This window comes from Caretta caretta, chromosome 4 (genome assembly GCF_965140235.1).
Source record: "Caretta caretta isolate rCarCar2 chromosome 4, rCarCar1.hap1, whole genome shotgun sequence".
In the NCBI taxonomy this organism is placed as follows: Eukaryota; Metazoa; Chordata; order Testudines; family Cheloniidae; genus Caretta; species Caretta caretta.
Genome location: NC_134209.1, coordinates 68,462,521 through 68,489,441, shown reverse-complemented (window position 1 = coordinate 68,489,441; position 26,921 = coordinate 68,462,521). Strand labels below are relative to the sequence as shown.

At 39.1% G+C, this 26,921-nt stretch overlaps 1 protein-coding gene across 7 annotated transcripts in view; it reads left to right on the top strand.

Annotated features, from left to right (window-relative positions):
- Window positions 1-26,921, top strand: part of LRBA (LPS responsive beige-like anchor protein) — a 558,473-nt gene that overhangs the window by 128,684 nt on the left and 402,868 nt on the right. For all 7 annotated transcript variants that reach the window (XM_048847356.2, XM_048847351.2, XM_048847357.2 and 4 more), the window contains exons 29-31: window positions 683-854; window positions 1,632-2,079; window positions 17,197-17,330. In XM_048847356.2, the coding sequence (XP_048703313.2) occupies window positions 683-854; window positions 1,632-2,079; window positions 17,197-17,330 (754 nt within the window). The remainder of the gene's footprint in view (window positions 1-682; window positions 855-1,631; window positions 2,080-17,196; window positions 17,331-26,921) is intronic.

Here is a 26,921-nt window from a genome sequence, read left to right as displayed (position 1 = left end):
TTTTCCTGGACCAACTTCTGTTGGTGGAACGTCTGGAACTGCAGAAGAGCTCTGTGTTGCTCGAAAGCTTGTCTCTTCCACCAGCAAGTCGGTCCAGTAAAAGATTACCTCACTCACCTTGTATGTCTCATATCCTGGGATCAACATGGCTACAACATAGCAAATATTAATAGGTTTGTAAGTATGTGAAAAAGTGCTGTGTGTGCATGTATAATATATATATTTGGTATAGTAATTTGGTCTGATCATCTTGATCATTTATGCAACATTAAGTCTAGTGAAGCTGAGGCTTAAACATTCGTAGGAAAAAAAAAAAGGAATTTGGTCACAATTGTATTTCCCCCAATTTTATAGACTGGGTGAATAGTGACATTGTTCGTCCAGTGCTACACATAAGTTTAAATAATAAAATATCAAGTAAGATGCAACTTTGTCAAAATTTAGGAAACCTAAACTAGAGCAATAGATTCTTTGAGATGGTTTATATCCTCAATATAAGCATGATTGTATTAATGGATTGATTCTGCAACAGTGGTTTGTAGGTATAAATTCTTGTAAGTCAATTTTGCCCATGATGTTTCAGTATAACATTTGTTTACTCATTTCTATTTCTGGGCTACCATATGAAGAGAATATCCCACTGTTTAAATTGTAATGGAAAAATAAATGTTGTTCTTCACAGGAGGATAGTAAACAAGCTCAGTTCTTGGCCTTGGCTGTAGTATATTTTATCTCGGTCCTTATGGTGTCAAAATACAGAGACATACTGGAACCCCAGAATGAATGGAGGCAACCTCATCGTAGCCAGTCATTCAAGGGAACAGAGAATGGAAGTAGTGAGGCAATATCTACAGGTTAGTGACACAAGTGGGTTTGGTTACACATCACATGTCACTTATTATGACTTACAGTGCCTTATAGGACTTCATAGAATTCTACTTAAGGATGTACATAAATATATGTATTATAAACACTTTGAATCTACAGACTTTTGAAAGTGCCATTTAATTTGTTTTATCAGACAGCACTGAGAAAAACCTAGCTTGCAAATTGCTGATGTTGTCTATTTGTTGTCGTTGTTACCTCTGTAGGGCCTAGAAGCCATAGTCAAGAACCAGGACCCATTGTGTGAGGTCCTGTTTAGTGCATGATTAGTCTCATTGAAGCACATAAGTAATAGTGATCATTAACTTTAATAGGACTTAAGTTAAGCACGTGTATAAGTGTTTACAGAGTCAAGGCTGCATTTACTTTGTTTAAATTGTAGTAGTGCGTTCTTTCTTTCTTTTCTTCCAAAAAAGCAATTAGTTTTTTTTTTTTTCACCTTTTACTGTTGAGTCTGACTCCAACTTCTTTTCATTGTCTTAAATTTTATTCTCGTAGACAGTTTTTGAGGACTTGTCAGAGACTTGTAGAAGTGATTTTTTTCCTGTGAAATGAATTTTCAGTATAATCCTATGAACAAACTAGAAACAAACCTGAAGATAAATACAACATTCTTTAAGTATATATAAAATATTTTAGCAATGTCTTTATCACCTATTGATAGATCTTAGAAGTAATATATATGATGTTGTTCTGTTAACAATGAACTTGAAATAATTTCCCCTTCTTTATTTGGGGGTAACAAGATGTAGAAAACCCATCTGCTACTACTGGTGCTTCAACTCCAGTATCAACAGAAGATTCTGAAAGTTCAGCACCTGTACGAAGAAGAGACTCGGGCATTGGAGAGGAATCAACTTCAGGTCAAGCAAACAATTCAGATGCTGTTGCTGAAGCAGGACCACAGAGTGCCAGTTCAGGTCCAGACGCTATCAGTGAAGTATTATGCACACTTTCTTTAGAAGTCAATAAATCTCAGGAAAACAGGAGTGAGGCAGGAAATGAGTTGACTGAGAAGACTGCATCTTCTGTACCATCTTCAAAAAATGTCAACGTAAAGGACATCCTCAGAAGCTTGGTTAGCACCCCAGCAGATGGTGCCACAGTGGATCCTACCCTTCTGCCGCCAACCTTCCTTGGAACTCTTGGTGATACTGCTGCTGAGCAGCATGTGCAATTCCGTTCCTTTGACAGGTAATGTATTTTCTTTATATTTTGTATTCTTTGCTTAAATTATAATGTAAGGTACAGAAAAATTTTGCTGCATAGCAGTTTGACACTTTCCTGGTTATGTATCTGGTGAACAACCTGCATAATCTCACTTTGTAGTAATATAATGAGGGCCCAGATTTTTAAAGGTGTTTAGGTGCTCCACTCAGCATTGGAATGTCTAAGTAGTCTAAGAGCTGGTCTACACTGAAAACCTATATCGGCATAGCTGCATCTCTCAGGGGTGTGAAAAATCCACAGCCTGAGCCACATAGCTAGGCTGTCCTGCCCCCTGGTGTAGACAGGGCTAGGTCAATGGCAAAATTCTTCCACTGACCTACCTACTGCCCCTTGAGGAGGTGGATTAATTACAGCGATGGGAGAACCCCTCCCATCACTGTAGTGAGTATTTAAGCTGAAGTGTTACAGTCATTGTAGCATTTTAAGTGTGGACATAGCCTAAGTCTCATTTTCAAAAGTGAGCCTAAATACCTTGTAAAAATCTGGGCCTAATTAACTGATAAATATCTTATTATTTTATTTGTGTGACACTGGCTGTGATATTGCCATCACCTGAGACATGTGTTAAAACTGCAGCAAAATGAGGTATTCAGCATGAAGCTGTTGGAGTGTGATCTACAAATTGTTGGTGTAGTTCTCGTCTTTGGAAACCCTGTGCAAACACAGAGTGAAGGAAGTTGAACAATATAACTGACAGCATATTAAATTACTTCAAAAAGTGTCAGACACGTGAAAGTTGTCTTCAGGCCCATGAGTTACAACTGCTATTAACAAGGATTTAGTGTTTTTCACTAATAGCACTGGCTGAGATTGTTTGGATTCTCCATTATTGTAAAACCAGATACAGTTAGGCCGTATGAATATAAATTGTGTTGGTAGATATTAAAAATGAAAATAAGATGGAATACTTGCTAGATTTGTTGGCTAAAGGTATAAAACAAATATCACTTGGAATTAAAATTAAATATTGAATCATCTGAACTTGAAAGAATCAGCTATTAGCGAAAACTGGGGCTGCTTAACTTATTTTACGTTTGTCAGATTATAGAATTCCTAAAACACTCCAAAACATTGGAAGCCTCTCGTGCATGTTCTTCACTGACATAGCAATAATAAATTCTCTGAGTGGGGTATCCCTGCAATAATTTAAGAAGTGCTGATTTGTATAAACCAGCAAGGATGATAAATTTGATATTTTCATTATAGATGCTGTCAAGTCAAATTTTTGAAAACTTTTCAGATATAATTTTCACACTTTAAATAGAATGTCCTGATAGGTTATTTTAAATTGAGTATTTTTAAAGGGGGTTTTCACTCCCCTATTGGAAAGGGTTAAAGTGTTGCCAAAAAATTGGTTTAGGCCTATTCCTTCTCCCCTTTCTCTTTTTACTCTCGCCTGATTGCTGCCTGCCCACTTGCAGTTTCAACCCTGCTGTTGCTGTTACTGATGTAACATCTTGCAGAGTCTGCAGAAAGGGCATGGACCACCAACAGAACAACGCTAGAAAGTTCTGTCTATACTCTATACCAGTGTTTCTCAATGACCGGTCCATGGACCAGCACTGGTAACTGATATCTCTGACACAGTTTAGGAAGACAGCAAGCCGGTCCTTGGTATCAAAGTTGAGAAACACTGCTCTGTACTAAAAGAAAATGTGTTCATTAATGGTGGGAATACAATGCTTACTCACCTAATGATTGCTGGCCTGCCTGTCTTTTATTCTGTGGAGCAAATCCCACTCTCAGAGTAACACCCTTACCCTTCATTCACACTTTCGCTCACTTGAAGTGAAAGTACAGCAGTCCCTTGCTTTTCTCTTCAAGATTATTGTTCTCCATACCTTACTGTTCAGCCTTGTTTGGTTGGTGACTCGTAAAATGGCTTAAAAAACCAGAAATCCTGTGAGACACCAGTCCTCTATGGCTGCAAAGAATTAGGGCATTTAGGTCACAGCAAGAATCCTGCATGGTATTTGGTTGCCAGAGGGGCTGTTATTGGAGGAATAGATGGTATTAGGGATGGTGATTCTTGGCTTGGCATCAGGAGCTGTGGTTATAATGGAGAGTGAGAAGTGCTGGTGTGAAACGGAGGACTGATTGGTGCTGGATCTCAGATGTGCCAATTAACTTAGTGCAGTGCTGTTTCAAAAGGCTATAGACCTGACTTAGCAGCCTCTGGAAGCTGTGGATTTTAGTAGCAAGACGACAGGAGGGCCAAAGAATTGCTGAGATTTGGGTAAAGGTGTTAGTAAAGGCAACATAAGAACAGGAGGAGGGGAGCAAGTTGTTCCTTTTTCTGCCCTAGTTTCCAGTGAGTCTTAATGTGTCCAGGATTTTGCTCCCTTTTTCCCCTCAGCAGTTGCCAGGCAACCCCCCTCATGGTCTCCAGGATCATCATGCTGCACTAGTTGAAGTGCTGTTCTGTTCCAGTGATACATCTGCTGGGTCTTGATGAAGTCTTTCCTTCTCTGAAAGCAGTACCAAATTAATAGTTATCCTGTGATACATTGTAAAACTCTAATGCTTCAACCTTTTGTTTTCATTAAATTTTTCTGTTATGTTGTCTGGGTGGAAAATTTCTTCTGCTAAATTCCTTATGGTTATGCTGAACCATTCTTTCTTTAACTTTGGCTTTTTCCCTGCACATGACCGTTCTTGCAGATTCTGGTCTACTTATCCAAATTATAAGTTGGACAAATCAGTTGAACATACCCTGCATCAAGAAAGTGGAGATATCTAATATAGGATAAGAGTGTGTTAAGGAGAGAGGGTTTTCTTTGATGACAGTTTTAGCCCAAGTTTTTCACATTTAACTGAAACAAAGCTCAAAGGAAATTATCTTGACATGACTACATTCATTTTTTCTACTTAGCAAATGGGTTTTACAATATGCCCAGAAGGAAAATTGGTTTGCGCTATTTTAGATCAGGGAAGGGAGAGTGAATTACATGTAAGGGAATGAGGAATAAGCTCTGTTGGTTTCCAGGGGCTGCCTACCTCTACTTATCTCAGTTGTGGCAGTACAGCATAGGAGAGAAATAGTGTCTTAGATAGGGATAACCCAGATCCGTTAAGGGTAAAAATTGCCGCTTGGAACTCCTCCTAGCAGTCAATGAACAAATAAGTGCAATTTCTGGGTCACTGGAGTCGTGCTCAGGGTGAGGTAGTTCTGCCCACTAGTTTCATGACTGGAAGAAAGTGATAATTTAATCTGTCTCTTCCTTAATTTGAAAGCTTTTCAAAGCCTGGGCCTTATTTTTGTATGTTGCCTAGCAGAATGAGCACCTGATCATAACTGGAGCTCTTGGATGATACTGTAATCTGAATATTTAATAATTAGCTCTAAGAAATAAAACTAAACAAAAAAATCTGTTTGACAGTAAGTTCAGTTAATGTCAAATTGCTTATATGCCAATACATTAACATACAGCTCAGTGAGCAGACCGAACGAGTTATTTATTTCCACAAAAACAAAACAGAACCAAACCAAAATACCTTGGTTAAAAACTCACACAAACTGATAAAAGCAAGGGAATAACCAATTAAAACATTGTTTCTCAAACTTCTCTTCAGGAAAACAAAACCAGTTTTGTCCTGCCATGTGGTATTAAAGGTCTACCTCAATTTACATCTTCTGTGGCTCTTCACATCTACTTTGGAAAACATTTGCTGTAGGTCTTTGTTATATATTTCCTCTTCTTTCCGACATGCTTTGGGCAGTGAAACAGATGATAAAGCAGACATACAAATAATCATTGTCATTTGAATTAGCACCTATTGTTTGAGGCTCTGTGTAAACTTAGCAGATGTCTCTGAAGTGGGTACATTGTTCATATTTTGAAGGTTTTACTCACAACCATAACAGCTAGAGAGTATTTTTAATGAAAATGATAGCTGCTCAATACTCATAATTGCACTTTAAGATGCTCTAAAAATAGGGGATATGTTTCTGTTTTTTTTAAAAGCAAGTGGCCAACTCATGTGAAATTTCACACGGTATTAGTTTTTATGCCCTTGAATTATCTGGATTTTTTTTTTCTGTCTGAATTTTAACAGGAGTTGTTTAAACTTGGGCTCTAGCTGAATTTTTTTACTGGGCAGTCTTATTTTTCATTGTTGACTGATATCTCTTGAAAAAAATGGTCCGTTGGCACAAAAATTGGTAGCGGGCTGGTGCCACGGTGTGTGTGTGTGTGTGAGTGATGGATTTACAGTCATTTTTAACTGTTGCCAACATTGTAACTGAATATTTGTACTGTGCTCACAAACCTGATTGATTATCTGGAAAGGTGCTGGGCCACACGCAAGCTTGATTGACTGATATATTGGGGATGGACCAGACATGCACAGTTTTCTCAGTTAGGAGCTATGTTCTTGTTAGATTTTATCCAATAGAGAAGGGTATGTGCACAGCTGCTGATAAATAAAATATTTTACATCAGCCGCTGTACTTCTATCCCCTGTAGGTCTGTGCCCTCTATCTTGTACAAGTCTGACATCCAATCAAGTATTTAAAAAAAAGAAAATCAATACACAAACTTTTCTGTGAAGTAATTAGGGTTGCTACATGGATACATATTGGAGACAAACCCAAAAAAGCAAGACAATGGAGAGATAAGCTACCTAACAAGAAATACTCTCTACCCCTCCACTCACAAGCACACACCTTTACATTTCCACAACTACCACACTCTGTAACCTTAACTGTCACTCTCTCCTCAAGGAGATGAGCTTTCTTTAACTGTTGTTTTCCTGGACCCCCTCATCAAATGACTTTGACCACACACAACTGACTACTGCACTAAAACCTACAAGTGTTAGTGTTGGTGGAGTGAGAGAGAGGGAATATTCCAGTAATAGGGTGTGTGCAGAAGAAAGAAAAGGTGGCTGAGTCAAGGTTGTGATGGCGGCAAGTTGTGTGCTGTTGAATGGAGGAGCAGAAGGTGTGTACAATTAGGTGCCAAAACTTTTTCTTTCCTTGCTTTTGTAGATTTGTGTCAGATGTGCCGTGTGCGTAGTGACGCTGACTGCTTCACAATGACGTTTCTGGGGTATTGGTTTCCTATGCTTTTTTTATGCTTAATTGAGGGGGGTGCTGGTGTGAGGAAGAGGTCAGGAGCCAGTGGAGGGTTGAAATGTAGCTGCCGATATACATATTTTATCCATCAGCAGCAACACATAAGCCCTTGGGTCAGCATCTGTGCACTGCTAGGTTGTGTAACTTTTCATTTCCTTACTTTCATGGTGTCAGGTAGACAAAAGTGCATAATGTATAAGTGAAAGCTTTACCCATGTCAATCTAGTAGTGACATGCACAATCTCACATCTAGAGTAAATCTGTTTATTTGTAATGTGACACATAGATAACTAGCTCATAAATCAAGAGTTTTAAAATCAATTTTTAACATAGTAAATAATACTTGATAAAGTAGCTGGGTATGTAATTTCTACATTAAAAACGTAGAAAGGAGAAAATCAGCAGTTTCACGAACACTTGAGGATAACTGTAATGCAAAACTATTTTAAAAAGTAAGTTTTGGCTCTGAAATGATATCCACATCTACTGGGCTTTTCTGGTTGGGGTGGGTGGAATAGGTTATGACCTTTTTACAGGAAGCTGCAGCAGAGTTAGAAGGAATAGCTTTTATTTCTGAGGGATCACCAAAATACTAACAGTACAGTGAGAAACTTTGGAAGGGCAGATTTCAGGATGCTCTATGCAACTTACTGAGTCTGGTTTGCATTTAATGTATTGTCTGGTGGCAAACACAAAGCTTGGTAAGTTAACTACTTTTTTTTTTTTTGAGACACCTTGTTAAAAGTTGTTCCCATATAGCAGTTTACCAGTGGAGTATCTCTGGGAATTTCAAAGCATCTCTCTGATCCTGCATTTATCTCAGGAATGCTGTGTCAGAAATCAAAACTCTCCTCATATCTTAAGGATTATCAACTTCCCAGCCATAGCTGGAGAGTATACAGTAACAGCTATGTGAGTGAAACCTTGCTGAAAGGCTGCCAGGTTGCAGGCTTTTGCAAACAACAAGGTGTGTGTGTTCATTCCCATGCCAAAAATCTTCCTCTTATCTTATGTGAAGATCCAATATGGTGATTAGTGGGTGCCAGGGGTTTATCCTGATAAAGTTCAAGGCCTGGGCTGGCTTTTTCAGTAGATCCACAAAGACAGTTAATTAACACAGTCCAATTGCAGTATGTCCTGAGACTGTTTTTTGTAGACAAGAAAATGTTACTAGTGTCTCAAGAAAAGAGGACTGATGGAAAACTAAAAGCAACACTTGTTTTCAGAGTTTAAAAACAAAACAAAAACCTGATGAGGTTTTTCTCTCTTGGTTAGTCTAACAACCTATTAACCTATTACTTGCCATTTTTATCATGTGACTCTCTCCTGACTTCTGCTACTCTTTGTGGACAAATTCAGTGATCATGGAGTTCGGGGAAGCAGACATTGAGGTTATAAGAGAAACAGATGCTTAAATCATAGCTCTTCAGTGTGGTGCTTAAATCTGAGGCTAAGCTTTAACTTGCAAAACAGATATTTTTATAAGCTTGCTTACTGCTTGGAATGTCACATGTGTAAGCTGCTTAGTTTGGGTCAATCTGTTTGTGCATTTCCCACTGTCATGTGAGACCTTTTTCAGTGGTTGTATTTTAGATAATGAGTTATATGGATTTTACATAATTTATGTACAGAATAAACACACACAAATATCTCTTGGCAAGGTTTGAAAAGGTTGGAAAAGGTTTAGCTGGAAGACTAAATCTACTAGAAGTACTGGAAATAGGGACAAAAGGTGATCATGGGAGAGCTCTACTAACAAAGGCTAGGAGTAGTTCCCTAGTGAGGAGCTCATCTCTCTTGCCACCCAACTCCTGGGCTAAGAGAGTGGGTAGGTTTTCTACCAGTGTGCTGGCAGTGGCTCCTGTATGGGGGCTCCATCGTTTGTATCATCCCCGAGCTAGCTCTGTCAAACATAAGTGAAACTCCACTCCATTTAGCATCTGTCCATGTGAAGGAGACTTTTGTCTTTTCACCCTCCTCCAGAGACTTTTGGCTGCTGTGAAAATGCTCAGATCTATGGTGATGAATGCAGGCTGCCTGGAGGATGGGATTGCACTGTTTCTCTCCTTCAGCCTCCAATATTTAGGATAATCTTTTCTTGAGAATATCTCCAGTGCTTGCCTCTGATCATAGCTTTCCTGAGTAGCCTCATGAAATTGACATGGTTTTGGTGTTTTACTGCAACTTACAGGATTCCATTTAGAGCTGGCGATGTAATTATTTACAAACTGAAAACTTAAATTTTGTTGTAGAAAAAAATTGATGGCAGGTTCTCTCTGACACCTCGCAAGTGGATTTTTAAAGCCCCCCATAAAATGATGGGATAGAGCCCATACTCTTTCCCTCCCCCTTTCCTCCAAACTGTAGACTGTAGTGTTTTGCCCATCTGATCCCTGATGGGGCTGTGTGGCACACTCATTTTTTACCTTTCTCCCAGAGTGTGTAGAGAGAGAGGGAAAGGGGACTATCCACAACTTATAACAGAGCCAGTAAGGTGACAATGTGGGTATGTCTACACTGCAATAAAACACCTGCCCATGTCAGCTGACTTAGTCTTGTGAGGCTCAGGCTGTGGGGCTCCAAAATTGCAGTGTAGACATTTGTGCTCGGTCTGGAGCCTGGAGTCTGGGACCTCGGGATCTTCTGTTTCTGTAGGAGAACAAACAAGCTGCTTCACTGGTATTCCTATCCAACGTGAAAAGTGAGACACTAGAAATCAAATCCTAGTAAATTTCCACATGCCAGTGGGAATTAAAATTAATATATTGATTTCTAAATTATTAAGAAGCCATCAGGTAGGCTTGATTCACATTTTTTACTTTGAGTCAAGCTCAAGCAACCTGTGCAATTTACATTACATTTTTCAAATTAAGTGCAAGCTTATCACTTTACTAATAAATAAGCAGGAGAAAAGGTACTTGGAATTTTTTTTTATATTTAGAGGTATTTTGCATCTTATCAAAACAAATAAAAATAAGCATTCTAAAAATTGAGGAATAGATGACTGTTTAAAGAATTTGGATGAATGGATTCTTATTCTGTAAGCCTTTTGTCTCTGATGGAAGCCACTGCTCAGTTTGGTGATCTGTGCTCATTCAGCAGTGAATAATTGTCTGCAACACAAAGCCTTCCTACACTTCAGCATAATTGGGACTAATAACACACTGACCTTCTGGCTAAGATGTATTTATGGTGGCTGGCCTACACTGTATCTGACCTACGTTTATCAGTTCTTGTGCTATAAATTCTTGCTTTAAACATTAAAGATTTGGTTTTAAATTAAAGAAGAAAAACACCTGAAGTAGTTGAGTTAATGAGACAATCTACAGAAGCCCTTTTAATGTTTACAGATGTGTTGAGGCAGAGCTTTGCTCAGAAAATGTGTAAGAATATTTTGTTTATGGTATTTTTCTAATTTATATTAACTTTCCCATATCTGAAGCGATTAGTATTATAATTTGCAAATGTTAGGTGATGAAGGAATATAGAATTAAATGAGGTGGTTCCATTTTATTAAAGAAATAAAATTAATTGATGGGTAATCTTGCATGCGATCAAGGTACTCAAGATGATGGTCATCTTTGAACCTAGGACATGAATTTGGTGTGTGAAAATAACCCAACATTCCCTATAAACATGGTAAAATGTAAAATAGGAACTATGGAGGCTTGTAAATAGATTATTTCTGTAGATCCAAGAGTTTCTCACTTTTAAAAACATAATTCACCATCAATTAATTTACTAAATGAAAGGAAAACATCTTGTTTGTGTGGTAACCTACTTAAAGACAAAGCAGGTGCTCCTCAATTTTAGTGGACTAGAAGGTATTTTTGAATACTTGGATATTTCTTAAGATTATTTTGTTTAACATTAGATTAATATGATGCATATTCCATAGTTTCTACATAATTTATATTTTATATAGACATTTATCTTAAAATAATGGGTTTTCTAGTGCCTCATGAATTGTCTGTCAGTTGGCACTTCATTAACTCCAAGTATCTTAGCACTGAAATAACTGTTTTTTTGTGACCAACACCAGAACCATTTGCACTAGTTATGGAGCAGTTAAACAAGTAACATATATTTCTTTATTTGAAAGTTGTTATATTTCTACTTAGCTATGGAGAATGAGAATATATCAATATCACTTTCTAAGGAACTGTGTAAGAATTTCTCACAGGATCATAAAGTTTAAACAGAGGACCCTTAAGTACTGGATCTATGATTCAAATGTACTCTTGTGCATCCCAGATAATAGAAAGCAAACAAATCTACTTATAATGAGCATGCCTTGGTAACATGCCTTCAAGAGGCCCTTGAGTTGAACCTCTAAAAAATAAATCCTGTGGCTATAATCTTGTTTGATAAACTCTCTTTAAACTGTGTATAAAAAATAAAGGAAACATGCAGAGTATAGATGGATTACATAAAAAATACATTAAATACCAGATTAAAATAAATGGGTAATATGACAGAGTTTAGTTGCAAAAGGAATATGTTAAGGCACTCAAAGATTACAGTTAATTCTTTTTGAGTTCTCAGCTAAACTCTTGACTCAGGAGACCTTGGCAATTGCAGGTAACAGAGAAGAGAGCAAGTTCAAAGATTTACTACGTAAAACTTTTGGGCCCATCCCAGCTCATCTCAGAGGGTAACGTCTGGCTGATATTTTCTCTGGGTGCCAGTTTAGCATTGTGAAATCTACTCGCTCCTTTATGTGTTGGGTACGGTTTACACTGAAAGTACAGCGGGTCAGGGAAAATATTTTCCCCTTAGATTCCATCTCTCATGATGCACTACAGTATTCCCTCTTGCTGAGCCACTGTGGAAGTCCCTGATTGAGGTGCATCGTGGTAGATACAATCTTGCTGGAGAACCGGATTTATAGAGGAGAATGGGGACACTCAAAATGCAACTTCCATGAGACACCAACATGTTTATACATTGAATTGTTTTGCTGTAACAAAAATTTTCCTGTTTCAGATATTAGGGGTTTATTTTGACAAAAATTCAAAAATTTCTATGGAAAGCAGATAGTTCTTGTGAAAAAACAATTTATTGAAATAACTTTTATGGAATGTTTTTGACCAGCCCTAACTGAGAGGCAGTTTTTCTAACGTCCTCCAGGGTGGATATATAAAAATCTTCTTACTGAACTGCAACATATGCTCTTCTGTACACTCAACTTTGGGATGTTTAATGACTCTACTTCTTACCACTTGAATTCAAGTAGATCACTTACGGTGCTGAGCCATTATCCCATGGTTAGTTAAAGCTTAATTTTCTTTTCTGTTTTCAGTTGCAAGTTTCCATTCTGATAAGGAATAATGATTGTAATTAAAAAAAGCCTGTGAAGTTCCCTAATGATAATTGTTTGTGTGCGTGTGTTATAGTGTCAGATTTGTGAAGCAGTTACTCATTGTTTCCTTTGCTGTCTGCTGAGCTCTGAGAATGTGTTAGAGAATATTATGGGTGGTGTGTGTATATCCCACTATCTTCATATACCTAGTGAATGTGAATAACAACTGTTATAGTTCTCTCTACAGATGATTTTAGAGGCAAGAGGGCCCATTTTGATCATCTGCTTTGAACTGCTGCACATGACAACGCAGGAAAAAAAAGGGATCCCTGATTGCTTTAGCTGTAGGTGCACCTCTCCTTAAATGGCAGTGCAATCTCTGGAAACTTGGTGTAACTAAACCATTGATAAGTTCAGCTACACTTAGCACAGTAGTAGTAGTGTTTGTATCAGTGTATGAAGAAGAACTATGGTGTAGCATTGTGTTGGACACAACACAGAAAATGACAGCTCGTATTTATGATTGGCCATGCCTGGTTTTGTTCCAGCGCTTATTGCCAGTTCTAGGTTGGGAGAATTGAGGTTGTGGGGTGTGGTTTTGGAGAAATCTTTAAGTTTCCCTCCTTGGTTTTCAGAGGATTAAGTATAGGTGCATTTGATGGAAGGGTATTTATCACTTTTGGTCAACCTTAACTTGGCATGATCATAGTTTTGTGCAGTGAATAGTGTCCAATTCTGGTACTGTGACTCATATATCAGCCCTAGGGTTGCCAACTTTCTAATTGTTGACAACTAGACCCCCTCTGCCCTGTCCCTACCCCGCTTCTTCCCCTGAAGCTCTGCCCCCCATTCGCTTCTCTTCCACCCTCCCCATACTGCTCACTGCCCGCCCTCATCCTCGTAGCTGGATCTTCTCCACCTCCCTGCCCCACCACTGGTCTCCCTCTGCTTTGGAGCTGTAGCCTGACATGGAGCCTGCCTTCCTGCCAAAGAGATGCAGGTAGGAGGCAGCCTTTCCCTTGCTGCCCGCAGTAACTGGACTTTTGATGTCTGGTCAGTACATCTGACCCAACACTGTCAGGTTCCTTTTTCGACTGGACCTTATGGTTGAAGACTGGGCACCTGGCAACTCTAATGAGCACATTTCTTATAGACAATTATTACAGAAGGTTTATGAAGTCTTCCAAAATTCCTTCGATCTCAAAACTTAGTACATATGCTCTTAAGCTAGAGAAGGAAATTCTAAAATTAACAGAATCTGATCAGCCATTTATGTGTGATACTTTCAGAGAATCCAGGGCTTTCCCTACCCTACAGATTTGGAAGCCACAGTGGCTTCATAATTGCTAGGGGCCTATCAGTGTAGTTTTCATAGCCATCTTAAAGGTTACTCCTGGGGGAATTCTGTGCCACTGTGCAATGCAGAATTGTGCAGAAATTAATGTTGTGCACACAGAATTTCCTTTTTTCCCCACAGAAAAGGGCTGCAGAAATGTTGGCCGTCACTAGGGGCTGCTGGACCTAGCAGAGTCCAGCTTGCAAATAGAAGACAAGGCCAGGAGGAGGGGGAGGGAGCTTAGAGGGCTTCTGGCAACTACAGTTCTCCACACACCCTGAAGGAAGAAGGTGGTGGCACACTGGAAACTCCGTGGAAACCCGGGACCCAGTATCAGGCTGTTTCTCACTCTGGATCCCTGGTCTTAGGGGATGTGAGTGTCTGGGTTGTGGGGGATGCGTCTGGGCTCTGGGGTGTAGAGTGTGTGAATATTTGGGTTGGGGGGAGGGGGAGCCTGCTCTGAAGGGTAGCAGGTGTGAGTGTCTGGGCTGGGGGGGCATGGCTGGTCTCTGGGGTGTGTGTGTGTGCGGGTATCTGGCCCCCTGGCTGGGCTCGGGAGGGGGAAAGGGGGCAGAGAAACAGGAACTGGGTTGTCGTAGGGGTTTCTTTAACTCTTCTCCTGGGGGAATTTTTGTGTGTCTGTATTATTACAGATATACCTGCTGACAGGTATTTTGAAATAAATTACCAAAGTCACTGAAACTGCTGTCATAATATAGTGTTATTTTTGACAAATAAAATGTGTAGAATTTTGCAAAATTTTGAAATATTGTGCATAGAATTTTTTATTTTTTTGCACGGAATTCCCCCAGGAGTGAAACGTGGAAGGCCTCTTGTTTTGATGATTCCTGAGAACTGACTGGTTTAGAAAAATCCTGAAAACATATGACACTATAAATGAAAAAAGAAAATGTAACACATGTTTTGTTCTTAAGTTAATTTTGGTACCTTCCAGTATTAAAATAATTGCACTGATGTAGGAGAGAGAGCTATTCAACAACAAGCTATTATGCCTACACAATAACTACCTTGTCAAAAGTTTTAGTGGCTCCAGAATTTTATCACCAAACTATTTCCCTGCTTTTATATTAGGATCCATTCCAGTTTTCTTGTAATGCACTTTGTGTTTGTTGGTAGGAACTTGAGAAAATGCTACTGTAACTCTTTTGCAGGTAAGGAAACAAATGTCTCCATGTTTTACATTAAGGTCTGATACAGACTATGTGAACACATCTGCATTCATGAAATATAGATCTCTGGATCCTAGTTAAATATTTGTATTGAGTATTTTGACAATAAAACAATTTAAATCCAGCAAGGAAATACACATGAAATTTACTAGTGTGGGTCAGATGCTGGGGGCACATCCTAATATTAATAGTATACCCATGTTACTAAAACCCAGTAAATATATATTGCTCTCCTATCTCCTTCCTGGTTTTTGAACTTGTCCTAAAGAAGAGCAATAAGAGTGTCTTAGTATTGCATGTCTAGAGGGATATTGTCTGTTTTATGCTCTGTAATGTAAGTCATGAGGAAATGCAAGGCCCCATTGTACATTAATGGCAATGTATGTGTAATTTAGCAGACTCTGTATATATTTTTATAAACTAGTTTTCTAATACACTGTACGTGTTTGGTGGAAACCGACATGTACATATGAGAGAAATTCATGGCTCAAGCACAATGACTTGGCTTGGGGCTCAGGTGGTTGTTACGTCTGTTTTTTAGTGTATAGTTAACATTAGCAGTCACCCTTATAATGATGTGACACACACTACCCCCAAGTACGGTGGCTGCCCTACTCCTAGCAATTGGAAGGTTGATTTAATCAGTAACACAGCCTAGCTTATGTGACATCCATTGGAGTGAAGGAGAAAGACAACTGTGATCCATTTTCCCCTTCTAATTAAAATTATTTTTAAAGTATTTAACAAAAACCTTCTTTCCACGCCTGAATTTGGTTCAAGTTTCTAAGTAACTTTATTTAGAAACTGAATTCTTTAAAGTTATTAAGGGAATAATTTCAGTGTGTAGTTATAGTGTTGTCAACAGAAGATGTGATTAAATAAATTGAATGTTGAAGATTTTCAACTTACAGTTAACACCAGGTAATTAAAAGTAAGCGCTGCTGTGGGAGTGCATTATATATCGGCTGCACTCTTTACCTCATTAGTTGGGTTTTTGCATGTCTATGGAGCTAACTTGCAATTAAAAATGCCTTAGAAGTATGCTTAACAAGGTCTTTTAGGTATTTGGAATAAAGTACTACAATTTAATTGAAATTGGTGTATCATAAATAGATTTCTTTAAGGGGGGAGGGATAGCTCAGTGGTTTGAGCATTGGCCTGCTAAACCCAGGGTTATGAGTTCAATCCTTGAGGGGGCCATTTAGGGATGTGGGGCAAAAATTGGGGATTGGCCCTGCTTTGAGCAGGGGGTTGGACTAGATGACCTCCTGAGGTCCCTTCCAAACCTGATATTCTATGATTCTTGGAAGCGGACAAGATAAATCTCCATGCCTAATTTGACATTTTACATGTCGTCATTATCTTCTTTCATATTTATTGTTGAATGTAATGCTTGAAAGTTAGCTTATGTAAAGACTGGTGACACTGTCTTCAGCTCTAAGAATCTTCTGATTTGTTTTAATAAGTATTTCTTTAAGTTCAGATATATCCATAGATTTATTTCCATATAAGATGCATTTGAAATGTAATGAAAAGACATTAACATATGTACTATACATTAGCATTTCAGGATGGTTTTAGTTATTTTTATACTGTAGATTTCTCCACTGAGAAGCCTTCCAGTATTTTAAAACAGAATTAAAGGAGCCTATCACATCTAGACAGTTTTCAAGGTGGATATTGTCAGATCTCAGTATCTTTTATTTTGACTATATTGACATTGCAGCCCCTATCTACCTTTCTGTGTTCAGCTATGTTAGATCATTAAAGCATGGTGTTGCTCTTAAAGCGGTACTCAATATGAGTAATACCAAAGGCAAAAGCTGTTTTTACTGGAACTGTGATAGATCCCAAAGTAACCCACCCTAGTAGTTGTATATCCATAGTATTTTAGCTGACCATGTTTCTGGGGGATTGAAATGAATGTTAAAGCCTTGCTATAAACAATTGGAAGGAGGAGAGGGAGAACATGGATAAAGTGTCAGTGCATATCTTTAGATAGGCTGGCAAAAAAGAATGTGGAAAGAAGTGTTGAACTTGCTAGCTAACATGGTTTGCGGAAAACAGAATTCTGTATGTATTGTGTTTCTTTCCTTTGAAAAAAGGGCCACTGTATGTTAAAAAAAAAAAAAAAAAAAAAAGACGATTTACTAACTTTATATATTTCTCCATGTAGGAGTGTTGTTGTAGCTCCAAAGAAGTCAACAATTTCCCCTTCTACAGCTACCATGAGTGTACCCACAAATGCTGTCAGCGTGGTTTCTTCATTAGATTCAGCGCAGGCCCCAGACCTGACAGGAGAATATCCTGGTGAGTAAGGGTAAACGGAAGACAGCTTAATAGAAAAGAAACAGAAAAATGTAATAGAAGTGGAATCATCTGTAATGAGATTCCCTGTGGAGGGGAGACACTTTCAAAGTTTTAACCTCCGAAACATTGCAGACAAACACATTTATTTGTGCGTCATTTGCTAATTATGTAACTAAAGATTTTGTGTTGGTGGCCTTATGTTTTAATTCCTACCTAGAGTAGGACAGCAAAGAATTATTTTTTAAAAATCTCGCTATGCTTAGAATATTAACAATTATTGATTTTTATTTTCGGTTGGAAAACTTATCTGAATCTATATTAGAAAGGTGCTTTTTTTGTAGTTGCTTTTTTCCCCTAACTGTATGTATTAGGTAATATAGAACTTTTTATACCGGATCAGACAGAGGAAACTCTGAGGCCCTGGATCCTGCAAGCTGTTCTGCATATGTCTGCTGATGCACACAGTGACAGCTTGCAGGGTTGGGAGCATGTGCTTGATATCCTATCTCTAACTATGGCCAGTACCAGATACTTCAGAAAAAGGTAAAATACCTGTATGTTAAATCTGGCCAATCATACAGTGGTGTTACTTGGGTTTGTGACCATGAGCATTCCTTTCTGACCATCACCAGTGATCAGCTTACACCTTAAAGCACAAGGTTTGACTACTTGTATGATTCTTAGCTTGCATGCAGTAGCTGGAAATGCTTATAAAGCTAACCTCCTTTTAAACAAAAGAATCCTGCTAAAGTATTTTTACTGACTACCAGTGATGATGTTGATTTGAATAAGCTTACTTTTGTTCTAAGTTTCCTGCCGTTAATTTCATTTTGTTCTTTTTTGTCTCATTATAGGGGAGAGCAAATATAAGAATCTGATTGCTTTTAACAATACTTCCCATAATTCCAAAAAAGATGAGAATATTATTAATAAGCAGAAGTCATACAGTAGGAAGCAATTGTAATTAGCATAGGGATATGTTGCACTTCTTCTAATAGGTAATATTTTTTCGTGAGGGTACTTTTATTTTTAAAAGCCTTTCTCAAGTTAAGTATGATCATGAAACTTGTATATTGCAATACAGAATATTTATGCTAACAGAAAATAAGTCTGAATATATTCCCTATAAAGGCAAGAAAGTTTTATCCTGACAAATTTGCCATCATGAAATCTGAGTAATTGCTGTGGTACTCTTCACTGAGGACAGACTTAGTATAAGTTGTTCATAAACACACAGTCATGTGGTATTTTGAGTCCTGAGGCTCTCCTTTCTTTCTGTACAACATGTCTAACGCTCTGATATAATGCGGAAGGCCTGCTCTTTTTGGTCAGCCATTTTGTAGTCTCAAGGCTGTGTGTGTTCTCCCAAGTATCTGTGCCCACCAAAACCACCAAATTGCATGCTAAAGTTTTGAATTGAATTGAAGCTCTATGTCAAGGAAGCGTCCCTCCGTGCCTGTTAACTGGGCATTTCTTTATACTGCAGGAGCTAGTTGTTGCCAATGATGTATCAGAAACAAGAAGACCAAGTACAGTCCCCTTCTCAAGTGCCCTTGTGGGCACATTTATTTTCATCTTTGTTCTCTCCAGCTCTCTGCAAAAGTACTTGTGGGGGTCGTTCAGATTTAATTGCAACCATGCTACATGAAAGGAAAAGCTTTTGTGATCCAATACTTTCTTACTGCCTGATACAAAAAGGAAAATTGAGTTCATCACTCAAATTTCCAGGAGATAGTCGTCTACTAGTCTAGGAGGCAGATCTAGACTAGGGAAATAGGTTGTGTTTTAAAAACATGCCACAGTTGAAGAGGGAGCCTAGGGTTGACCAGGAGCAAGTAGCATGTTTTTGAAGGCTTTACACTCTGTATATGATAAAAGCACATTAGTTAAAATCTGTTAGCCAACATGGTAAATCATGCCCTATTTTCCTCAGTCAGATAGGGCCTAGATTATTGAGAAACTGCTGTAATGATTTAAATCACTTTGACTAGGAGCACATCAATGGAATTTAACTTGCAGGCTCTCTAAATGGGATATACTTTTTTTTGTAGAAATGATTTTGGAATATGTTGAATGCTGCTGTACTGTAAAATGTATAAGAAATCCAGACAATGAACAATAATGATGTAACTTGTACCAGTATAACCTCCAGAATGTCTGGAAGGGTTGGCAAAAACTGAGACTTCTAATCTAAATCGATATGCATAAAAAGAAACAAAGTAGGATTAAAAATACCAGACTTGTTTGGACTGGCAATCTAATTCATTAAAAAGAAAAATTTAGGGGATACATGAAATCATGCCTAAAACTGATTAAAACATGACTATTGATTGGAAATTATTTTTAATAAAAATAAGGATTAAATGGAAACACTAGTTCCCACTGATATAAAATATTAAAAGTCTAAGTAATTTGTGTTTGTGTTGATTATGTAAATTGTCTACACTTCAATTTTAAATACTCTTGTATGAGGGTTTTAACCTTGTGGTATGCGAGAAAAAAAGTGGGCAAAAATGAGTAATAGTAATATCTATTTTTTTTTTTTTAAAAGGACTGAAATAAGAAAATTGATGTTTTTCTTCTGAGGTCATATCACAATTTTTTTTATCTCCACATAATTTTTTAGGCCCCATTTAGCGTACAAGAAAGTAGCTGAGAAAAAGGTTTGGCCTTATATTAATTTCAGACTGTTTACCTGGCTATTAAGAAAAAAGCACATTCAATCTATTAAAAAACAACAACAACAAACTTTCAGACTAGATGTCTAGTTAGTGAATATAAATTGCAGTGTTACAATGTTTTACATGAAGGCTATATATAGTATTTTAATTTCTTCATATCATTTTAACAAATAGCTGCTCTTACCTGATTAACTCAGCTTTTCTAATAAAACAGGCTGAGCAACAGACACATTCCACCTAGGATAGTCACAATCTTAATGTCTTGGATTTAGTCACTTTGTTGCATAGTGATCATTAATCACTGTTCCTCAGGACTCTTAGTCTCAGTGTATTGGTGCTGGTGCACACACCTGAGGCTGTCAACAGATGTGGTTTGGCTGCTGGAAAAGGCTCAGAAATTCTTCTGAGATATAGAGACCAAGGACATGATCCTGAAAAAGATGTATGTAACTGCACACTATGAGGAATTCCTTTTGACTTCAGAGGGACCACCACTAGCATGTAAAATTCATCAGGTCCTTACACCTGTGCTGGACTAGGCCCTGCTGTACAGTTTAAAATCATGTGAAGTAATTTTGAACTCATGACTGCTACAAGGGATTTGAGTCTGGCACTCCTTCCTTATAAAGCAGGGGTGGGCAAACTTTTTGGCCCGAGGGCCACATCTGGGTATAGAAATTGTATGGCGGACCATGAACGCTCATGAAATTGGGGTTGGCATATAGGAGGGGGTGAGGTCTGGGCCGGGGGTGTGGGCTCCAGGGTGGGGCCAGAAATGAGGAGTTCATGGTGCGGGAGGGGGCTCTGGGCTGGGTCAGTGGGGGTGGGGTGTGTGAGGGCTCCAGCTAGGGGTGCAGGCTCTGGGGTGGGGCTGGGGGGTTTGGAGTGTAGGAGGGTGCTCCGGGCTGGGACTGAGGGGTTCGAAGGGCAGGAGGGGGATCAGGGCTGGGGCAGGGGCTTGGGGCACTGAGGGTGGGGTAAGGGTTCTGGCTGTGGGGTACAGGCTCTGGGATGGGGCTGGGAATGAGAGGTTTGGGGTGCAGGAGGGTGCTCTAGGCTGGGACCAAGAGGTTCAGAGGGTGGGAGGGGGATCAGGGCTCGGACACAGAGGACTTGCTCAGGGGTGCAGGCTCTGGGCAGCGCTTGCCTCAAGCAGCTCCTGGAAGCAGTGGGATGTCCCTCCTCCGGCCCCTATGCATAGGGGCATCCAGGCGGCTCTGCTGTGTGCTGCCCTGTCTGCAGGCGCCACCCCTGCAGCTCCCATTGGCTGTGGTTCCTGGCCAATGGGAGTGGTGGGAGCGGTGCTTGGGGCAGGGCAGTGTGCGGAGCAGAGCCCCCTGGCTGCCCCTATGTATAGGAGATGGAGTGGGGACATGTTGCTGCTTCCGGGAGCCACGAGAACTAGTCCCCGACCCTGCTCCCTGGCTGGAGTGCCAGAGCAGGGCAAGCCTCAGACCCCACTCCCCAGCAGGAGCTCGAGGGCTGGATTAAACGGCTGGCAGGCCAGATGCGGCCTGCGGGCCATAGTTTGTCCGCCCCTGTAATAAAGTAATATGGTAAGAAACCAGAAGGACAGACTGAAAACACTCCTGGAAGGAGGAAATACCTGGAGCAGTTCTGGAGAGTCCTTGGATGGGGAAGTGGTAACAAATTATAAGATAATTGATCTAGGTGGAGTTGAAGAATATGATCTAGGAAGCTAGTCATTAGTTGGTACAGCTAGCCATTTTGTCATGGGAGGTGAGACTAGTCAAAGGTAGCGAAGCTATTTTTGTGTATTCTGATGGGATATTTGTGTGTTCTGTTTGGGGGCATTTAGTCTTCCTTGTCAATGTTTTTAAATTATTATGTGTTGATGTAAATTTCACAGACTTTTAGTGCAAAAAAACAAAAACAAAAAAAAAACCCTTGCATTTCCTGCCCTGTTTTCTGTGGTTGCTCCTGTCTTTGTGGTACTGCACCCACAGTACTTGTTACCAATTTTTCACTGTAGGGAATGCAATGTTGAGACTTTTAGCTTCTTTTTAGTGCTATCCATTTCCATATTCTTTTTTCAAGCATTATTTTTAAAAAGTGAGGATGCTGTAAAGGAACTGACTACATTGGCAAATGTTATTTATCTGAAGTGACAGTCACACATTTGCCCCTGCTATCATTCACTCATGCATACAATTCCCCTCAAAATTCTCCACCCACAGCCCTGCCAGAGGCTTCCTTTGGGTCTTGTCCTCTCAACTGCATTCTCACCATACCTTGCCTCACAGTGTAGAAACAGTGGGGAAGAATAGATACTTCCAACCCTGAGTAGTAGCATCTTCCACCCCAGGAAGCAACCACAGTGTGAAGGGGATAGGATCAGAAAAGGGACTGAGGTGTGGAGACTGGTGGAGAGACTAGGTTGGAAAGAGGGAAAGGGAGGAAAGGTTGCAGCAATAAATGGGATGGTCTTGTGGCTAATGCACAAACTGGGAGTCTGGGCTTCAGGTTTCCATTCTCAGCTATGAGAAAATAATCACTTTGTGCCTCGGTTTACCTAGCTCTAAAATGGGAATAATGCTGACCTACTTCACTTGTAAGTGAAAGCACCTTAAGGTCTTAAGATGAAAGTATTGACTAAGGGCTTGTCTACATTTACGGTACTGCAATGGTGCAGCTGCAGTGCTTTGTGAAGAGGCTACCTATGCCAACAGGAGAGCTTTTCCCATCAGAGTAGGTACTCCACCTCCCTGAGAAGTGGAAGCTATGTTGTCGGGAGAAGCCAACATAACGCTGTCTATGTTGGGGGTTAGGTCTACGTTGCTTAGGGATTTTCCACACTCCTGAGCGACATAGTTACACTGCCGTAAGTTTGTAGTGTAGACTAGGGCTAAGTATTGGAAACAAATAGAACCAGAAACTGTTTTGCTCACTTCACATCAGTGTAAAAGTCACTCAAGGAGCTACTTGAAGTGTGGCAGCTAAGTTGAGGAGACCTAATCGCAACAGTGGCTGAAGATTAATAACAGACTTAATATTGTCAGTTTGTTTTACTTCATCTGTCGCTGACAGATATTTTCATAGAAACATCCCCAATAGAAAGTGTTTAAACATATTAATTGGGTCAAAAACCATTCTTAAAAGCAGCTCATATCAGAGTGCACCAATTTAATGAAATTTGTTTTGGCTTAGTATACAGAAGATATGTTTATGTAACAGATCCTTCTAGCTTGTAAACCCTTTCATGATAGTTTCTTTGTATTCATAGGAAGTTTATTTTTTGAACTGGCTCATTAGTTTACTAGATAGTCATTTAAAATGTTTTGTCTGTTGGGCAAAATTAAGCAGATCTTTTCATTTAATTGGCCTCTTCCTATTTCTATCCCTGTCCGATATCTCACTAAATACTGTACAGCATGCAGTGTGTATGTGTTGCTTTTTGTGTTATAGAGACACACAAGGATATAAGGAGTTTTGAATAACGCTATTGCTAGAGACATTATTTGTTTAGACCCTTGGGGACCCTGAATAAACAATAAGCTTTCACTAGAAGGGTGTTAGACAGATGATCTATTTGCATTTTCTTTTATGTTCTTGCAAATGTCTGTAAAACTGTCAGTTTGAAGGAGCCAGTTTATCAGTGAAAGGATAAGGAAGAGATAAGGTAGTTTGGTTCCACATGTTTGAAGTAGCTACTACACTTACCCACATGTGTGCAGTAGATGAAATCATACTTCTGAAATGCTTCATTTTTGGCTAACTGCACAAAAAGCCATTTTAAAAAAACTGAAAGCCCAATTTGCTTATAAAATTAATAAATGTATCCAAAAAACTTACATGACACAATTATTTGGTGGAAAAACCACTGTGCACATTCATTTACATCTCAATGGAAATCTCTGCTCTGACAAATCTAAGCCATTTCTTATTATGAAACATGTCTGAATTTGGAGTGTGATCTCTCCAAAGGATGGAGACGCTTAGGCCATACATACCATTACATTGTTAAAAATGATTTTCATTTTATACAATGGCTTGCCCTATGCGATTTCTCACACATAAATTGCTTAGTGCTGTTTCCCCATTTTAGGCCTGCATTTTAACTTCAGTACTGATTTTAATAATTTAAGCATGTATGCAGTATATTGTACAGGTTTTGCTATTCCATTTAGTCTGTCTCTATAGTGCACAATTAGTTTTAGTTACTACAAGGAAAAACAGCAGTTGTGTCATGAGTAATGGCCTTTCTGCATCCATCAACATTTATACTAATGCCAGTGCATGGCAGTATAAAATAGTGAAAGTTAACCAGAACCAAGGGTAGCCTCGTGGTATTTTATTACACCGTTTCACTAACCTGAAAGATGATTCTTTGGGTTCTTCCATGTTTTCTTGAGAGATTTTTCATTTTGGCTAAAAATATTAGAATGTCTCCCATCTCTCTGATGGTTAAAGAGCATCCCACCTTAGTATTAGATTAAATAAGCCCTTAACTGGGTGCTGCTGTGATACTTGATACCATCACATCTTTGATAGATGGTGACATTAAAACCTCACTAGGTCATAATAGCTCCTTGTATTTGTGGCAATCTTCTAACAACAACCTCTTTATCCTAGATTTTAAATATATTCTGGTGGACGTGTCTGAAGGAAATACTAATACAAAATGCATTTTGTATGTTGAGAATATTTTCTGGGAATCTTACATTTTGAGTTCTTTTGTTCAGCCTAGCATCATGGAGTGGCAAGATCTGGGCATGCTATAGAGAAGGTGTATTCAATCTTGGAGGTGTGAGTAGGAAGGGAGCATTTACAAACTGGTTGAGGGCTTGCTGCATAAGTACTTGGTTGGCTATTGCTGGGCTCCAAGGGGAAAATGCAAAGACGGACTGCTTTTCCTGGAAAGGCAAAAAGTTAAGAGGTATTTTATTATAAAGGATATAATGAAAACTGATTAGATAGTCTTTTTTAATCCTGCCACATATTCCAAGAACAGGGGTCATTCAATGAAAGAAAAACCAGTAAATATATAGTCCTTTACAGAGCATTTGAGTCAATCTGTGAAATTCAGTGTCACAAGAAGTTCATCACTGTCTGTATGTTGCTTCTCTATACAGAAGGTTGTATGTAACAGTCTAGTCTCTTAATTCTTACCACATCATCTGACTGATTTTTTTGTACTTAATGTCTCTTTTAATTTTTTTTTGAATATGTAAAAGAAATAATGTTCAAAGAAACTGTATTTAAAAAAAACAATTATATGGTTATGAACTACTACTTATTCTCAAAATAATTTAAGAAGTGTTTATGTTGAAAACATGTTTCAGTAAAATCCAGCTAACATCCAAAAACATGATACTTTAAAAAACTATTCTTAACCCCTCCCCCGCCCTTCTCCCAAGCTTATAATGGCTGGAAATGAGCAGTTAAGGGATCCAGCATTTTCTTGCAGTCATATAAACCTTCGTCACTCACTTCCACATTACCCAATTTATGCTGCCCACCCAACTTTCATTCTGTCCTGAATAATTTCCAAAATTATGTCCAAATGTGCAAATAACAAATTATACCATGAATTACAGTTAAAGCTTAAATGAATCTCAGCCATAAAATTTTGCTCACAAAAAAATAGAAGTCCACATTTGAAAATTAGGCCCTAAATTGGAAGCTTTTTAAAAAAACAAACAAACAAAAAAACAAAAAAAAAAAACAAATCCAAAAAAACCTATATACTGGTGTTGGTCCTGGCCACATTTAAAAACAATTCCTTCAGACTTGTACTGTCAGTATCTGTGCTCACAGAGCCTGCTGGTTAGGATTTCCATTTTGCATCTGAAGGCAGCATCAGCTTTGCTATGTTGAGCCTGATACTGAACTGTTGGGTATGTCTGCACTGCAGTTAAACACCTGTGGCTGGCCCATGTCAGCTGACTTGGGCTCATGGAGATTGGGCTAAAGGACTGTTTAATTGCAGTGTAGAAGAACAGGCCTGCGCTGGAGCCTGGATTCTGGGGCCCTCCGAGGGTTTACACCACAGTTAAACAGCCCCATGAGCCTGAGTCAGCTGACACGGGCCAGCAACAGGTGTTTAATTGCAGTGTAGACATACCCTCAGATTTCAGCACAAAGGCTATGTCTCCACTACCCACTGGGCAGCGATTGATCCAGCAGGGATTGATTTATCGCGTCTAGTCTAGCAGTGATAAATTGACCCCCAAGTGCTCTCCCATTGACTGCTATACTCCACTGTTGCAAGAGGCGCAGGCGGAGTCAACGGCGGAGCGGCAGCAGTCAACTCACCGCGGTGAAGACACCACGGTAAGGTGATCTAAGTACGTAGACTTCAGCTATGTTATTCAAGTAGCTGAAGTTGCGTAACTTAGGTTGATTCCCACCCCCCACCCCAGTGTAGACCAGGGCTAATTTTGTCCCTTACGGTTTTTTTCAGCGTTGGTCCTCTGATTATCTTCCCTTTATTGAACTGGACCTATTACTTACTTTTTGTGTTTTGTATTTTAAGAGGGTGGTGTTCTATGTTTTTGAGTATAGGTAGGGCTGGTAGCCTTGTCTATTATTAAGGTTGCTTGATGCTTCCTGTTATAAGACCCATTTTCAGCTGCAATTGTCAAATTTCGGCTCAAAATTTTCCATGCTTGGCATGTTCATCAGGAAAAATGTTTGAGACGCTACCAAAAGAAGGATGCTAGACTAAATATGGTGAATTAGATCTGTTGTTCTATCTCCTATGTTCTTTAACTGTAAGGAAGGTGGTTTTAGTATTATACATTGAGCTGACAGAGAACTTTTAACGGGAAAAAATTAGTGGGATTCTCTGTTCAAGGTGCTCAGAGAGTATGGGAGAGCTCTTTAGCAATAAAAAAGAAAAAGTATATGATATACTTAAAACACTCCTATTTAACTTTACATGTAGATT